Raw genomic sequence first — 18,991 nt, 5'->3', positions numbered from 1 at the left:
CGGCGTCCCCCATACACACCCCCACAGTGATACCACGGACCCTGTCTCTCCCATGTACACCCCCACACATACCATAAGCACAGCTTCCCCCATGCACACCCTAAGTGATACAATAGGCCCAGCATCCCCCTATGACTCCAGTTTGCCCCTTTCCAGATAGCACCTGCCCCCATGTCTCTCCAGTGCATAGTCCGCCAGCTCCGCAGTGTCCGGCACATGCCCTGCAGACCTTCCAGTAAGCGGAGCCTCTTCACAGCCCGGGTCTGCGGTCAGTCACACGCACTGATGTCAGGTCCTTCTGTGGGATGAGCGGCGGTGCTGGGGTGACAGTGTCCGGGGAGCGCGGTGCTGGGGTGACAGTGTCCGGGGAGCGGGCCGGGGACCCGTGCGCTCCGGTCTGCCCTCTTCCCATCCGCCGCTCTGTACCGCCGGCTGCTCCATGCTACCGGCCGCTGCTCTCCACCGCCCGAGGGGTCTGCGGAGAGCCCGCCCCCTCGCTGGGAGGTTCTTATAAGCCTTCCCTGTCACACCACGTGACCCGTCCTCCGCCAATCTCCGCGGACCTTCCTGTAAGCCAGGAATGATTTTAACCCTTCCCGCTGCAGTCGGAGGCTTCCCACTTATACATTGCGCCCCCTTGTCAGAACATCGAGATGGAGCCCAACTCAGTGAAGGTACATGATCGGCTCTGTGCCGGCGGCTGCGGGGGGCGGCGGGCAGCCCTCACCCAGACCCCACACCAGACCCCCACACCAGACCCGCACACGGCAACTTTTCCCCAAACTTTTCCCCCATGGAGGATGCGGATGATATTGGCAGAGTTGTGTTGTGTCACATTCCTGTAGTCGCACATTGCGGAGCACTGATGGCATGTACATGAGCTGATTGTGTGTTTTGTTTCTCCGCAGTGGGTCGGCTCACCCTGTGGTCTCCATGGACCTTATATCTTCTACAAGGCTTTTCAGTTCCACCTTGAAGACAGACCAAGAATCTTGTCCCTTGGCGACTTTTTCTTAGTAAGATGTAAGCCGGAGGATCCGATTTGCATAGCGGAGCTCCAGCTGTTATGGGAAGAGAGAACTAGCAAGCAACTTTTATCCAGCTCCAAACTTTATTTCCTCCCAGAAGATACTCCCTTGGGTAGGAATACCGACCATGGAGAGGTGATTAACCCTTTTGTGTTTGCCGATCGTACTGACCAACACTGGAGGCTGCAGTAGGTTGGTGGTTATGATGGGGCTCCCAGCTGGGCTGGTGGTTATGATGGGTGCTCCCAGCTAAGCTGGAGGTGGGGGCTCCCAGCGGTGCTGACTGGAGGTGGGGGCTCCCAGCGGTGCTGGCTGGTGGTGGGGGGCTCCCAGCTGGGCTGGTGGTAGTAGCCCCATTGATATGCTCTGGCCATAGAACTGATGTGTTATTTCTCATACATCAGTATTTATTTCTACTTCCCCCTTTGATTGACAGCTCTATTAATATCCCATCTCTTGTCATTTGCCTGCATTCTGTAACATCATGGCTGTATTTCTATATTTCTATACTGTATATATATATATATATATATATATATATATATATATATATATATATATATATATATATATATATATATATATATATACATTTCTGTGATTGCATCCATTACGTCGCAGTCTTCTGATATTGTCTCCAGCTCTCTGGACTGTGTGTGTGTGTTTGATATGTTTTATGAGATGGAGGCAGACTGAGATCAAAAGCTCTTTTTATTTTATATTTTTATTTATTTATTTTCTTGCTGGCAAAGAAAGACATGTTGAATAAGGTGATAAATGACAGGTACCTGAATAAATACATTCAGAATAACTTACAGATCTGCTTGGGCGGATAGAGAAAAAGGAAAGAAGAGGAGGAGGGGGGGAGAAATAGAAAAAAAAAGAAGAAGAGGAGAATCAGGCATGTAACCAGCACAAACACGTTAAGCATTAACTGCTTAATCCTTAACAAGGAATCTGATGGCTTCAGACCATTTATTAATATGACGCTTCCACTGAAAGGTATTAGAAATTAACCCCTGATGCGCTGACCGTACACTACACAATGCAGTGTTTTATAATAATCTGCAAATTGACCCCCCCTCCCCTCCTCTCCCTCCCCTCCTTCCCCTTCACTCTCCCTCCTCCTCTTCATCGTCCTCCTCCTCCTCTTCTTCTTCCTCCCCGGCAGAAAATAATGTTTGATCTACAGTTGACATTTTTCAGATAATAGCCCAAATCATCAAAGCATGATCGCTTTACAATGTCTCTTTATTTATTTATTTATGTTTCTGTAATTTCTGCTTTATTGCACTCCGATGGCTGCACTCGGTCACAGCTCAACTCTTTTTTTTTTTTTTTTTTTTTTATAGTGAACATGTAGAAATGGATCACATGTTAAATCCTATAAATATCACTGTTCCGGGGGCACTTGGCTTTTTTTTTAATTTTTTTATATATTTATTTATTTTTTATAGTGTACATGTAGAAATGGATCTCATATTACATTCTATAAACATCATTGTTCCAGGGGCACTTGGCTTTTTTTTTTTTTTTGTAGTGTACATGTAGAAATGGATCACATATTAAATCCTATAAACATCATTGTTTCAAGAGGTTTTTTTATTATTTCTTTTTTCTATTTTTTGTAGTGTACATATAGAAATAGATCATTGTTCCAGGAACACTTGGCTTTTTTTTAAAAATGTATTTATTTATTTTTTTATTTTTTTTATAGTGTATTAACATATTAAAATCCTATAAATATCATTGTTCCAGGGGCACTTAGCTTTTTTTTTTAATTTTTTTTATAGTGTATATGCAGAAATGGATCACATATTAAAATCCTATAAATATCATTGTTTCAGGGGCACTTAGCTTTTTTTTTTTTTAATTTTTTTTTATAGTGTATATGCAGAAATGGATCACATATTAAAATCCTATAAATATCATTGTTTCAGGGGCACTTAGCTTTTTTTTTTTTTTTTTATAGTGTATATGTATAAATGGATCACATATTAAAATCCCATAAACATCATTGTTCCAGGGGGCCAGGGCACTTGGCTTTTTTTTTTTTTTTTTTTTTTTTTAGTGTATATGTAGAGATGGATCACATATTAAAATCCTATAAATATCATTGTTCCAGGGGCACTTGGCTTTTATTTTTTCTTATTTTTCTTTTTTTTTTTTTCTGTCTAGAGGCGAAATAGAAGTCATCCTATTTTTAAAGATTGCTGTTTGCTTAAGTCCCAACCTATCACCTAATGGGCTTTAATTGCAGTTTTGTCTTTGCCTTTATTTAAAGCTAGGGTTACATTGCAGTTTAATATTACATGTTTGAAAAGGCTTCGGTATTCTTAGTTGTGCTTGGCTGCCCCCCTATGCTCAGATTTAATGGCTTTGTTTTTCATTTACTCGAGTTTTTTTTTTTTTATGTGTCTGTATCTTTTTTTTTTTTTTGCATTGACATTTTGTAACTTCTAAAAAAAAATAAAAAAAAACACATTAGCAGGTTGACCTCACTTCTGCGAAGATCTTCACATGTCCCCTCCCCCTGTCTAACTTTCCTGTGCAGCTGTCTGTGCCCCCTCCCCATCCCCATCCACCACCACCACTATAGGCAGGACTTATTATTTGCTTTTCAAATTTATTACTTCAACATGCTTTGCGATCTGGGAAAAAAAAAGAAAAAAAAAAAAAAAAAAAGGGGAAGGATTAAATATCAAGAAAGCTGTATGAATATCATCCATGTTCTTTTGCCACTTAAAGGAAATGACTCAGCCATTTTATTAGTGCCTGAACAGCATCAATAACAAGCTGTAGACAATGCAGAACCCAAGATCTTTTTTTTTTTTTACTTTTTTTTTTTTTTTTAATAGTGGAACAATTGGCAGATTTAATTGCCTGCCATAAATAGATGATGATTGTGCTCCGCGTCTCCAGGGCGGTGACATAAGATTTATTTATCTCCTTAAATATATTTTAATTTTTTTATTTTTTTTTTTTTGTTTCCTATTGCGTCATTTTTTTTTATATGATTATTTTTCAGCTGTTAATTTCCTCCAGTCTCAGTAACTGGTTTGACAGTTTTTTTTTTTTTCCTCTCTCTGACCAGGGAAGGGGAGGAGGAGGGATTGTGCAGAGATCTGGACTCTGTTGTACAGGATCATATTGATAAATAATTGAAACAGGTAGAAAGTTTCCTAATGCAGTTGTGCTTTACACCCGGGTGATGTCATTTCCCCGCTGGCCTGACTTAGTCATTCATTAGCCGGATCGCAGAAGCAACAGAATCCAGTGTTACTTCATTGGCAGCGAGCCTACAGAAACCAGCACTGAGCGCCAGAGCCTAAAGAGGGCAACATAACACTCCCATGTTCAAATACACTTTGTTTCCACTTGTTCCATTAACTTGTTTATATACATTCACATGAATTTATTATTGATTTCAGATCTTCCTGCAGCTTAGATTTTTTTTTTCTTATTTCGATTTTCTTGGCAAAGTGTTAATATTTACTTATTTATACTAATCCACTTCCCCCTTGTGTCTATAATAAGCATTCATCCCAGGAATTGCAATGAAGGTCATGTTTTCTTTGATAAAGGAGCATTGTTTGTTCTTGCTGGCATTTATTTATTTATTTTTTTTTTTTTTGGATGGTCATTATTACATTATTGTGACCAATATGTTATAATAAACATATTTATTACCTTTTTGTACCACCTCTTGGATGATTTAGGTCTTCTGCGTTTATTGATGTGTTTTTGACGCTTTTTTTTGGTGCAGTTTTGTGCCAAAAACTATCCTAAAGCGGGCTTTACACATTGCGATATCGGTCCCGATATCGCTAGTGTGTGTACCCGCCCCAATCTGTTGCGCGACACAGGCAAATCGCTGCCCGTGCCGCACAACATCGCCCAGACCCGTCACACATACTTACCTGCCCGGCGACGTCGCTGTGACCGGCGAATCACCTCCTTTCTAAGGGGGCGGTCCGTGCGGCGTCACAGCGACGTCACTGAGCGGCCGCCCAATAGCAGCGGAGGGGCGGAGCTGAGCGGGACGTAACATCCCACCCACATCCTTCCTTCCGCATAGCGGCCGGGAGGCAGGTAAGGAGAGGTTCCTCGTTCCTGCGGTGTCACACGGAGCGATGTGTGCTGCCGCAGGAACGAGGAACAACCTCGTTACCACTGCAGTAACGATTTTTGAGAATGGACCCCCATGTCACGATGAGCAATTTTGCACGTTTTTGCAACGATGCAAAATCGCTCATCGGTGTCACACGCAACAGCATCGCTAATGCGGCCAGATGTGCGTCACCAATTCTGTGACCCCAACGAGTTTGCATTAGCGACGTCGTAGCATGTAAAGCCACCATTAGCTTATGTACGAACACTGAAGTTTTGTTTCTCCAGTGAAAAATGCACCCTCTGGCCGAAAAACACCTAAAAAAATGCATGCGTTTTTGCCACATTTTGGTGCATTTTTGCCTGCATTTTTTTAATATTGTCAATGGCAAAACACAGGGAAGAATACAGAAAATAATTGACATGCTGCTTCTTTTTTCTGCACCCAAAACTGCAGGTTAAGGCTGCTTTACACACTACGACATCGCTAGAGATGTCGAGCGCTTAAGCACCCGCCCCCATCGTACGTGAGATATCGTGTGATCCCTGCCGTAGCGAACATTATCGCTACGGCAGCGTCACACGCACATACCTGCTCTGCGACGTCGCTGTGACCTTTCTAAGGGGGCGGTTCGTTCAGCGTCACAGCGACGTCACAGCAGCGTCACCGAACCGCCGCCCAATAGAAGCGGAGGGGCGGAGATGAGCGGGACGTAACATCCCGCCCACCTCCTTCCTTCCTCATTGCGGGCGGCCGCAGGTAAGGAGAGGTTCGTCGTTCCTGTAGTGTCACACATAGCGATGTGTGCTGCCGCAGGAGCGACAAACTACTTCGTACACCGAGCAGCAGCGATATTTGAGAATAGGAGGTGATGTCACCAATGAGCGATTTTTACCGTTTTTGAGACGATTCAAAATCACTCATAGGTGTCACACGCAACGACATCGCTAAAGTGACTGGATGTGCGTCACAAATTCCGTGACCCCAACGAGATCGCTTGAGCGATATCACAGCGTGTAAAGCGTCCTTAAGGCCAGAGTCACACTTGCGAGTGCCTCGTGTGTATCTTGCGCAAGTCTGTCATTGAATCACCCGGCACGGACTTGCACTCTCCTGACAGGAGCAGTTCGGTTGCATGTAATGTCTATGCAGCTGAGACGCTCCTGTCCTGAGAGTGTGAGTCCATGCCGGGTGATTCAATGAGAGACTCGCGCGAGTTACACACGAGGCACTCGCAAGTGTGACTCTGGCCTAAAAAGATGGAACATGCGCTCAGCCTTTTGGATTTTTCATAGACTTTGTTGGGGAAGGTCATCCATGCAGTTTAGAACCACAAACTGCACCCAAAAACTATGAGAATTCAGAATGGCTGTGCGCACGTTGCTTCTTTTATGCTTGTAGTTTTGGGTGCAGAAAAAAAAGAAGCAGCATGTCACTTCTTTTTGCGTTTTTCCCTGTGTTTTTCCAGTTAATATTCAGAAAAAAATGCATGGGCAAAAACGTATGGGCAAAACCCCAGTGAAACGCGTCACGCGCAACGAAAAAGCGTCAAAAACCCATGTGGATTTTTTATGCTTTTTTTCTGCCAGAGGTGCATTATTTTTTGCTTAGGCCCCTTTCTCACATCAGTTTTTTGCCATCATTCACAATCAGTCGGCTCCACGGGTCCGTTTGTTTGATGGATCCGTTGGATCAGTTTGTCATCCATTTCTTCAGTTTTTTTTGATGGATCCGTTTTTTTAAAAGGGGTGGTTCCCAAACGTTATTGGCTACTGAAAACCAATCACAGCACTGAGAATGACACGTGGGGTGTATTCTGCGTTATATACTGATATTGGAGCATGCTCTGTTAAAAAAAACTTAATCCGTGGCTGGATTTCACCATTTCACGGATTACGACGAATCCTGCGCCCATAGGCTTCCATTCTACCAAACGACGGATAGCGATGGATTCATCGTCGTTTGTTTTTTCGACGTACACAAAAAATATTGCTGTGGACGTCGCCTCCGTCCACACATTTTTCGCCAGATCCGTCGAAAGATGGATTAAACATGAGGCAATCCATCGCTAATACAAGTCAGTGAGAAAAATACGGATCTAGCGGCATCAGTCACTGGATCCGTTTTTTTCAGAATTCGACGGATTGTGACTGATGGCCAAAAAACTGATGGGTGAAAGGGAAACAAAACTGCAGTGTGCGCACGTAGCCTTAATGCATGCAAAGTCTATGGGAATTTAAAAGTGTTGTGCACATGTTGCTTCTTTTTTCCTTGCAGTTTTGCAGCATGTCATTTATTTGTGCATTTTTTTTCTCCTGCGTTTTTTAGCCCTTCCAGCCATTGATTTCACTAAAAATAACACATGGGACAAAAACGCACCAAAATACGCACCAAAACGCATTTGGTGCGTTTTCTGCCACATGGTGTAGAAAATTTCCATAACAAAAACTCAGCGTAGGCACATACCCTTATAGTAATAATAGTATTCTAGGTAGGCTTGGTGTGTACCTGTTCATGGGGTAAAAAATTCTAAAAAAAATGGCATCAGCTGACAGAGGATCTGCAGAAGAACTGCACATTAATATTTTTAGGGTTGTGTTCACATGGTCAGGGTTTCATGATAATGTCACTGCAGAAATCCTGATCTTACTGCTAAAATTTCACATCCAAATCAAGTGAGTGACATTTTGATGCTGCGAATTTGCGTTGCGTCAAAAACGCAGCGTCTTACAGTTCTAGCACAGTGGATGGGATTTATAGAAATCTCCTGCCCAATGCGCTTCTTTCTTACTCTGCATAAACTGACCGGTGGTTCATGTTTCAAATCCGCAAACTGTCATTTTTCTCCTGCGGCGACGCTGCTTTTTATGTTCAGATTTTCCACATTGACTTACATTAGATTTGGAAACTCTGCAGGTAAATAATGTACATGCGTCTTTAGGCTATGTGCGCACGTTGCGTCGGAGTACCTGCAGTTTATTCTGCACGTTTTCCTTCCCTTGGTTTTTGACCAAATGGCTTTTGGCCATTTTTTAGCGCTAAAAACGCATGCGTATTTACCACGTTTTTAGTGCATTTTCAGCGCTTTTTACCTGCGTTTTCACCTGCGTTTCTGCAGATGCGTTTTGTAGATCAAGACACTGAGAAATAAAGTTGGAATAGTCAAAAAGAATGAAAAAAGAGAAAAAAAGGATAAAATTAACTTTTAATAAAAATATATGGAACATTATCAATTTTAATGAAATAATAGCGGTTATGCACATTTTAACAGAAAAATAGGTGAAGTTTAATATTTTTTATCATTTAAATTTTTGGTTTTTGTGTGTGTGTAAAGGAACATTATAACCCTTTAATTTTATGCCAGAAAAGCATGCGTTTTTGAAGCCAAAAACGCAGTGGAAAAGCAGGTAAAAAGCATGACAAACGCAGAAATGTTGATTTTGGTTGCGTTTTGCCATTTCTCATTGACTCCAATGTTAAGGAAACGCTGCAGAAATGGCAAAAACAACTGACATGCTGCTTCTTTTTCAGCATGGTTTTTGACCACAAATATGCAAATTAAACGCTGCTGAAAAAAAAGCAAAGTGCAGACAGGATTTCTGCTTTTCCCATAGACTTTGCTGGCAATCAAAAACGCATGCGGTTTAGCGCAAAAACGCTGCAGCTAAAAACGCTGCAGAAACGCGGAAAAAAACGCAACGTGCGAACATAGCCTTAGTGAGTTTCCGTTGCAGAAACACATAAAAATGCATGTATTCCGCACAAAAGTAAATCAATAAAGTTTTGTCAAAGCCAAATACCAGGAAATAAAAAAACATACAAAACAACTTTATTTAAAGGATGACATACCAAGCAGAGACAAAAAAAAGGAAGCATTAACACGATAAAAACACATGTAAAAACTCAAGTAACCTGATTTAAATAAGGCCACGTGCACATGTTGAGTATTTGGTGAGGTTTTTACCTCAGGATTTGTAGCCAAAACCAGGAGTGGAACTATCAGAGGAAAAGTATAATAGAAACATGGGTACGACTTCTGAATTTATCACCCACTCCTGGATTTGGCTACAAATACTGAGGTAAAAAACTCACCAAATACTCAACGAGTGAACGAGGTCTAATAGGAGCAGAAAACCTTCAACATCAAACTCACCACATTCTCCTTATGGGAATGTAGACCTAAGTTAAAGGGAACTTGTCACCAGGTTTTTCCCTTATGAGCTGCGGCCACCACCAGTGAGCCCTTACATACAGCATTTCAGAATACTGTATATAAGAGCCCAGGCCGTGCTGTAGAACGTAAAAAACACCTTTATAATACTCACCTAGGGCGCGGTCTGGTCTGATGGATGTCGCTGCTCTCGGTCCGGCCTCTCCTTTCTTCTTTCCATTGCTGTCTTTCTTCCCGGCCCCGTGTGTATGACACGTCCTGCATCATTCACACAGGGTCCTCGATAGTGCTCCTGCGCATGTGCACTTTGATTTGCCCGGCTGAGGGCAGAGTAAAGTATTGTAGTGCGCATGCGCCGGCACTCTTTCCTCATACCTCATTACAGTACTTTGCTCTTCCCTCAGCAGAGCTGATCAAAGTGCACATGCGCAGGAGCGCCATCAAGGCCTCTGTGTGGATGATGTAGGACGCATCATCCACACGGAGCTGGGAAGGAGAACAGCGATGGATGGATGGATGGAAGAGAGGAGGCGCCGGACCCCAAAGCAGTGACACCCATTGGACCTGACTGCCCCCAGGTGAGTATAATAAAAGGTCTTTTTTTATGTTGTACAGAACGGCCTGGGCTCTTATATACATTATTCTATAATGCTGTATATAAGTGATCACTGGTGCTGGCTGCAGCTTATAAGGGAATATCCTGGTGACAAGTTCCCTTTAAGTTCCCACGATCAGTTTTTGGTGAGTTTTTCTATGCTGTGTAAATAAAACTGCATCCTGAAGTTCCATCAAAAGTTGATGGGACGTATAGAAATCTTTTGTCCACTGTGCATTCTTTAAGCTGTGGAAATTAACCTGTGGTGTAGACGCATGTAATCCGCACAAGATTGTATCAATAAAATCTTATTGAAGTCAAATAACAAGGATTGTAAAAAAACAAAGCAGCTTTTTATATCAAGTGACATACTAAAAAGAGACAAAAACCGTTGTGTCAAAAACGCACTCAAAATGCAGGTAACCCATTGTATCTAAAACTGCCAAAATGCTGCAAAAAATCTGCAAATGTCATCTTCAGATTTCTGCTGTGGATTTGTTATGATCCTTCATACAGAGATTTGATCCTCAGTATTAGGGTAAAGGGTGCTTTACACGCTGCGACATCGTTAACGATATATCGTCGGGGTCACGTCGTTAGTGGCGCACATCCGGCACCGTTAGCGACATCGCAGCATGTGACACCAAGGAGCGACGATCAACGATCGCAAAAGCGTCAAAAATCGTTGATCGTTGACACGTCGCTCCTTTTCATAATATTGTTGGTGGTGCATGCCGCTGGTTGTTCGTCGTTCCTGCGGCATCACACATCGCTATGTGTGACACCGCAGCAACGACGAACATCTCCTTACCTGCATCCACCGGCAATGATGAAGGAAGGAGGTGGGCGGCATGTTCCGGCCGCTCATCTCCACCCCTCCTCTGCTATTGGACGGCCGCTTAGTGACGTCGCTGTGACGCCGAACGCACCTCCCCCTTGAAGGAGGGAGTGACGTCGCTGAAAAGGTATGTGCGTGTGACGCTGCCGTAGTGATAATGTTGATAAATGTCGCACGAACGACGCAGGCGGGTGCTATCGTGCACGACATCGCTAGCTATCACTAGTGATGCCGCAGTGTGTAAAGCACCCTTTAGGGTCACCGTTTGCTGTAAGTGAACGGAAACATTCTATTTTACGTCCAGATTCTGGATAAAATGTGCACAGTGGAGACCACCAGCACCGGATGGACCCCAAAAACTATGGAGTCCGTCAGATTCTCTTGATGTTTCTGTCATTTTGACAGGAAAAATAGTAATTCAGGCAGCGTTAATTTTCTTGTGAAATTTACCAGAATTTTAATGGGAAAAATTCACAGCAAGAAATGGCAACAGTGTTTACCTGCCCAGGCCAGAGAATCAAATGCATTCACAGGATGCAGCAAAACCCCCCAATAAAGATGGAGCCAACAGGTGCAAAACTCTGATGGAGCAACCCCTCACACACTGTCACTCCATGGAGGGGGTGATTGCTTAGTATTAAAAATGCACACAAATGACACAGTGTCAGGCTTACAGCCTATTGATGACACCCATACTATTAATCTAGGTGGGGGGCTGCCCAGCACTGTATAAGTGCACTATACAGGAATGGAGACCCCAGTTTACAAGGCCTACATTAATGGGCCTGGCTGCTTCCTGTTTAAAAATATAAGTGCAAAAATATATATATGAGGTATTAGTTATTTTGGCCAAAATACGGAAGTCCACAACCCACGCTAAGGGTCCTCATGCTTGCGAGTCCCTACACTAAATTTAAAAGCTAAATTACATAAAGAGGAATTAAATCTTCCTCCAAACAATCAGAAAAACTCACAGCAAGAAAGGGCAACAATGTTTAACAGCCCAGGCCACAGAAACAAATGCACTGACCGGATGCAGTAAAACCCCATAATAAAGATGGAGGCAACAGGTGCAAACACTGATGGAGCAACCACTCACACACGGCCACTCCATGGAGGTGGTTATTGCTTAGTATTAATATTGCACACAGATGGCTTGTACAGGGCGCCGTTCACACATGTAGGTGCACAGTGTCTGGCTTAGGCCAGAGTCACACTTGCGAGTGTCTCGCGTGTAACTCGCGCGAGTCTCTCATTGAATCACCCGGCATGGACTCACACTCTCCGGACAGGAGCGTCTCAGCTGCATAGACATACATGCAACCGACCCGCTCCTGTCAGGAGAGTGTGAGTCCGTGCCGGGTGATTCAATGAGAGACTCGCGCGAGTTACACGCGAGGCACTTGCAAGTGTGACTCTGGCCTTACAACCTATTTCTGAATTTTTGGGGGAAGATTTAATTCCTCTTTTTGAGGTTTAGCTTTTAGACTTTTTATGGGGGTACAAAAAGAGATGTGAACACAGCCTGAGCGAAACACATCTCCTTCACAAGGCGAAACATGAGGACGGGTCCTCTCTTAATGCGAATGTTTCCAGTTATTAATACCCAGCAAATATCTTAAAATGGTAAAAAGTTGTACAAACTATGTCAGAAAGTTATAAGGCTCCTTATTATACAGTCCTCTTGATCTACCAAGACGTTTTTAAAGGAAATATTGAGGCTTTCGCACATGATATAGGATCTCAGTATGAGGCGCACATGAGGTTATATCCAAGAATTATTTATACTTCAGGGTAATCCATGGATGTTTCCATAAGTCTCTGTTGATATGTGATATATATTGTTTAATTAGAAGTGTAATAAAATATTAATAAGTAACCTGGCATATGTTACAGCCGCCTGCCAACTTCTGTTTCTACTAAGTCACATTATAAGTGTTTATACTTGGCCTCATATCAGTTTGATTTGAGTTTGGCAGTATATGTTTCCCTGGGAACAATAATTACCTCATAAGCCATCAGCCTGAGTGATCTATGAGCTCACTCGCCTGTCGGGCCGTGTGTCGAGCTGTGAAATGGTTCCTTATATATGTACTAATCTCATTGTGTGAATACAGCTTTATAGGTGAAGGAAGCAGTGACCTAATGTGAAATATATCACATCGGCTTTGAGATATTGGCTCAGTTGTAGGGTCTGCTCATCTCTTATATATACGGCTAAATATAGACACACAGACATAAATATTTTTACATATGTGTGTGAATATTTATCTCTATCTGTACGTATATATATATATATATATATATATATATATATATATATAGCATATAACTACCGTAGTCACAAAAGTTAGTGGAGTTATTGTCTGCTGAGGCACATGGCATCTCCCTCTTCTTGGAGGGAAGCCCTCAGGTCATTGAGGTTCTGGGGTACATAGTTACGGCCTCTACACAACAACTCAGCTGATGCCTAGGTTTTCTGTGGGATCCAGGTCTGAAGAAAGTGCTGCTGCTCCATTTGTGGTGCCCCAGTCTCCAGCTGCCATCCCTAATGATACGACCTCGGTGAGCTGGAACATTGTTGTCCGTGAAGATGAAATTAGGCCTGTGATGTTCATGCAGAGGCACAATGACTGGATTACTGATGTTATTTAAGTAGTAAGGTCTTGTCACTGTACCAATCACACAGTGTAGGACAGTTCGGTATTGATTAGACACACCAGCCCACACTTTAACACCCCCGCCACCAAAGGCTTGTCTGGTGACAACAGTGACTGGTGCATAGCGCTCTCCTTGACGTCCCAATATCGCTGGCGGCCATCATTTCTTCTCAGCGTGAATTGACTTTCATCAGTGAATAGCACCGAGGCCCACTGGTCCCTCATCCAGCAATGCAATGATGCCTATGCCTGGTGGTGTGGTCAGGTACCTTGCAGGTCATCTAGCTCGCAGACCACCCTGATGTAAACGAGTTTGAATGGTCTGACGTGACACTTGGATGCCTAGAGTTGTGTGGCATTCATCATCCAGTTCCAAAGGACATTGTTTACAATAAAGAGGTCATCAGTGTGGGATGTAGCCAAAGGACATCCACTTCTATATCTTTCTGTGACTCTTCCAGTCTCTTTGCATCTCTGTTGCAACCTGCTGGTGATACTCTTAGATCACTGGCCACTTCCATCTGAGGGCATACTGTTTGAAGCCTCACAATGGTGAGGTACTGCTGATCAATTGTTAGGCTATGTGCGCACGTTGCGTACTAGCCCTGCAGATATTTCTGCAGCGATCTGAAGAGCACACGTGCGCTTCAAATCGCTGCAGAAAATGTCCGTAGAGAAAAAAAAAAAAAGCCGATTCCATGCGCTCTGCCTGCAGCTCCTGCCATAGACAGAGCAGGAGCTGCCGGCAAAGCGCACGGAAGAAGTGACATGTCACTTCTAGAACGCAGCGCTTCGGGCAGCAGCCGAAGCGCTGCGCTCTAAGATGCCACGTGCGCACGGCCCCTGCACAATCTCCATAGACTGTGCAGGGGACGCAGGACGCATGCAGTTACGCTGCGCTATAAAGCGCAGCGTAACTGCATGTATTTACGCTGCGCTATAAAGCGCAGCGTAACTGCATGTATTTACGCAACGTGCGCACATAGCCTTAAGTGTCGTATTGGTCTCATGATGTCAATGTGAACAGCACGATAAGGATGACTGTCTAAATACCAGTTCTAATTGAACCCCGAAATGTATTGGGCGATTCATGGATTAAACACCTGTTGTGAATTTTGCCATTAAGCTCCTTGTTTGAGAACAGCAAGTTGTGTAAAAAGTACTGAAACATTGAACAGTTAGACATGTGCATTCAATTGTTTAGAGAAGGTCACATTAAGGTCACCTGAAAAGGTGAGAGGGCATTTTAGGATGCTTCATGGTGCATATGGAAGAAAACTTGACTATTTTAAGCTGTTTGCTACAGGCTGAGGCTATGTATTTTTTTTAATTGGCAAAACAGAATAAATGCTGCCCAATAAATTAGGTGGCAGTTTCTGAATAAACAGATTGGGAATGGAAATTCAACATGCCTGATCCTTCTTTCCTTTGACATCATCTGTCAGTGCACAGTCTTAAGGCCTCAATACACATCAGTAGTCCGGTTTGGAGGACATTACTCTAATGTTTATGACAAGCTTAAATGACAAATGTTAATATTTCCATAATTTCTTTTGTTCTAAAGTCCTGGACTTGTGCCATTGTGTTAGACATTAAAGGGGTTTTCCATTACTTGGACAACCCCTTTTCATTCCCCATGTTTGCCCCCATTAAAATAAAAAAAACTTATACTCACCTCCGGTGCCAAGTCCGTTCCAGCAGTGTAGGCACTTGCCCTCCATGGGCTACATGAATTTGTTGTGTCACGTGAGCCGTACACCTGATCCCCTCGATATTGGGGGGGGGGGTCAGTGTACTGGGGTGTGTCAGGGTACTGGGAGCATGTCAGTGTACAGGGGGCATATTCGAGTACTGGGGCATGTCAATTTACTAGGGCGTGTCAGTGTACTAGGGCGTGTCAGTGTACTGGGGGCATGTCCGAGTACTGGGGCAAATTATGGTACTGGGGTTTGTCAGTGCACTGGGGTGGATTAGAGTAATGGGGTGTGTCAGTGTACTAGGGGCATGTCGGAGTACTGGGGAGTGTCAGTGTACTGGGGGCGTGTCTGTGTACTGGGGTGTGTCAGTGCACTGGGGCGTATTAGGGTACTGGGGGTGTGTCAGTGCACTGGGGCATGTCTGAGTACTGGAGCGTGTCAGTGTACTGGGGCGTGTCAGTGTACTAGGGCGTGTCAGTGTACTGGGTGTGTCAGTGTACTGGGGGCATGTCCACATACTGGGGTATGTCAGTATACTGGGGCGTGTCAGTGTACTGGGGGCATGTCCGAGTACTGGGGCGTGTCAGTGTACTGCGTGTGTCAGTGTACTGGGGGCATGTACAAGTACTGGGGCGTGTCAGTGTACTGGGGTGTGTCAGTGCACTGGGGCGTATTAGGGTACTGGGGGTGTGTCAGTGCACTGGGGCGTATTAGGGTACTGGGGGTGTGTCAGTGCACTGGGGCGTATTAGGGTTGACAGTCTGCCTTTAAGTATTTTCTTTCTGTAGGAACTGTGTAAAAAACACTATGCACCAAGAAAATATTTCAAAGTAGGATTCCCCACCGCACCACATTAATCGGACGAGCTCTATCTGATTTTTTTTTTATCGGATACTACACGGACCTGCATGATTCAATAAATCCGAGCTGATCAACATTTTCTTTCTCATGACAATTCGCATGAGAAAAAAATCGCAGCATGCTGCAATTGGACACATCACTCGGACGAGACTTGCCCATGTAAGTCTATGGGTGCGTGGAAAACATCAGACTCCACTCAGTGAAGTGAATGAGCTGCAATAGCGCTCCCAGACCGTGGTCAGGAGTGCGGCTGTTTGCGAAACAAAGCAGCCACGTTTTTTACAACTTGTACAACTTCTTTAAATTGACAAAATGTATAATTGGTAGAGTAAAGGGTGCTTTACATGCTGCGACATCACTAGCGATGTTGAGCGCGATAGCACCTGCCCCCGTCGTACGTGTGACATTTGGTGATCGCTGCCATAGCGAACATTATCGCTACGGCAGCATCACATGCACATACCTGTGCAGCGACGTCACTATGACCGCCGACCAATCCCTCCTTCAAGAGGGAGGTGCATTCGGTGTCACAGCAACGTCACCGCGACGTCACTAAGCGGAGATGAGCGGGACGTAACATCCCGCCAACTTCCTTCCTTCCTTCCGCATTGCCGGTGGACGCAGGTAAGGAGATGTTTGTCGTTCCTGCGGTGTCACACACAGTGATGTGTGCTGCCGCAGGAACGACAAACAACATCGTACCTGCAGCAGCAACGATATTATGAAAAGGAGCGACGTGTCAGCGATCACCGTTTTTGGACGATTTTGCGATGGTTGATCGTCGCTCTTTAGTGTCACACGCTGCGATGTCGCTAACAGCGCCAGATGTGCGTCATTAACGACGTGACCCCGACGATATATCGGTAGCGATGTTGCAGCGTGTAAAGTACCCTTAAGAGTGAACTAAATGGACATAGGTCTTTTTTCAACCTAAGTAACTGTAAAAATACAATGTAAATAACCTTTTTAATGTGGGGCAATTTAAGAAAAAAAAAATGGAGCAAAAATTGCTCAAGAGTGATGTACTTGCAATTGCGGTTTGTCTTTATAAAACAAGTAACAGAAAATGATAGTGACTCTTTTTGCGCCCCATTTGATTTATTTTTCCAATAATAATAAATTAACGAGGTTTTTTTTTAAATTGAAGTGTCTGACACTATTATCAAGGGATAAGATACTGGATTAGAAGTGCAGGTGGGGAATTCGGCCGTTTTGGTAACATTCGTTTAGGCCTCTTTCACACGCACGTTTTTCACGGACGTGTCAGAGGTGCATTTTCCCCTCCGTGTGCCGTGTTTATTGCCTACGTGTGTTCTCCGTGTGTTATCCGTGATAACACACGGAGAACGGGAACTTTCTACTCACCTGTCCCTGGCGTCGCTGTCCGTGGTGTTGATCTTCGGTCTCTGGTACTGCCGACTCCCGCTGCTGCTGCTTCCGGCCCACAGTGAAGTGAATATTCAATGAGCATAATGAGCGGCGGTCAGCAGCAAGTGACAGCAGCAGAGACAGCAGGGCTGGAGAAGGTGAGTAAAGTTTTCTTTTTTTTTTCTCGCAGACACATGTCTTTTCTCCGGTGCGTGTCACACGAAATACATCCGTATGGTCCGTTTGTGTTACGTGTGACCCGTTTGCGTTCCGTGTGACACCTGTGATGCCGGAGAGAAAGCGGACATGTTGCCGCGAGAAACTCACGGACACACGTAAGTACGAAACGGACACACGTTCTGTGCGTAAATACATATGTGTGTCCAACTCCATTTGAAAACATAGGTCTACGTGTGTACGTGTCTCCGGTACGTGCGGAAACTGACCAAACACGTACCGGAGGCACGCACGTGTAAAAGAGGCCTCAGATTGTATTTAAACACCTCAATACTACTTTGTTTTTTTTCCTACAAAAAGTCCTTTAACTCAATGGCTTTTCTAAGTTTTCTGCTCCCTGAATGGTTTATCAGTCACTTTGGAGGAAAAAGAAGTGTCAGACTACCGTACATTGCTGGTGTTTTTGTTCATGTTATTTTTTTTTTATTATTTCTTCTTAATGCAGTGGGGTTTGTATAGTGTGGCCGAAAGTGAAAGAGGAACTGTCAGTACTGTCTACAAAGGAAAGCCGTAATCTATAATACAGATAACTGCACACTGTCACCATGATGCTACTTTACCATAGAAAGCTGAAGTTTGTAACAAAAATACATCTCTACAGCTTAGATCCTTCAGGGGAAAACAGAATTATTATTACACTCACTTGTGCTTTAGTTCTACTGTTGGAAGAAAGTAAATTCACGTCCATCAAGAAATAATTGTGGCTTTATTTTCACTCGTGTTTTGAGGCTTCCTTGCGTTTTTATTTTTATTTTTTTCCTTACCACATCCCTTCCTATCACATTATAGAATATCTTGATATTATTCACAGAGTTATAGCAGCTCCTCTGTCTCCATCAAAATCCTTGTTCGGCCATGTGAACACTAGAAAGTGACTTTTTCTCAAGGAAAATCCAGACCGTCTTAAAGTGACCCTGTCACCACTTTTTTGGCCTATAAGCTGCGGCCACCACCACCGGGCTCTTATATACATCATTCTAACATTCTGTATATAAGAGCCCAGGCCGCTGTGAGAACATAAAAAACACTTTATAATACCTAACGGTCGCGCGCTGGGCCTAATGGGCGTCTCCGTTGTCCAACGCCACCTCATTCGCCCATCTTCATCCTCCTTCTTCTCTAGCCGCGGTGCATGACGGGTCTGATGTCATCCACACTCTCTGGCATTGAGGTCCTGAGCAGGGCAGATCAAAGTATTGTAGTGCGCCTGCGCAGGATCGGCAAGTGTGTAAGACGTAGACGCGTCATGCACACAGGCTTCAGAAGAAGGACGAAGATAGTCGAAAGAGGTGGCGCCGGCAACAGAGAACAGAGACGCCCATTGGGCCCACCGAGCAACCGTTAGGTAAGTATTATAAAGTGTTTTTATGTTCTCACAGCGGCCTGGGCTCTTATATACAGCATGTAAGAATGCTGTATCTAAGA

At 44.0% G+C, this 18,991-nt stretch overlaps 1 protein-coding gene across 1 annotated transcript in view; it reads left to right on the top strand.

The window, feature by feature from the left end:
* The first annotated feature begins 591 nt into the window (after window positions 1-591).
* The window catches only part of ARID5B (AT-rich interaction domain 5B), a 447,066-nt gene continuing 428,666 nt past the window's right edge, over window positions 592-18,991 (top strand). The window contains exons 1-2 of the mRNA XM_075348661.1: window positions 592-674; window positions 909-1,163. Of these exons, the coding sequence (XP_075204776.1) occupies window positions 654-674; window positions 909-1,163 (276 nt within the window). The 5' untranslated portion in view covers window positions 592-653. The remainder of the gene's footprint in view (window positions 675-908; window positions 1,164-18,991) is intronic.

The sequence above is a fragment of the Anomaloglossus baeobatrachus genome, chromosome 5, assembly GCF_048569485.1.
Source record: "Anomaloglossus baeobatrachus isolate aAnoBae1 chromosome 5, aAnoBae1.hap1, whole genome shotgun sequence".
In the NCBI taxonomy this organism is placed as follows: Eukaryota; Metazoa; Chordata; class Amphibia; order Anura; family Aromobatidae; genus Anomaloglossus; species Anomaloglossus baeobatrachus.
This window is presented reverse-complemented; position numbering and strand designations above follow the sequence as displayed.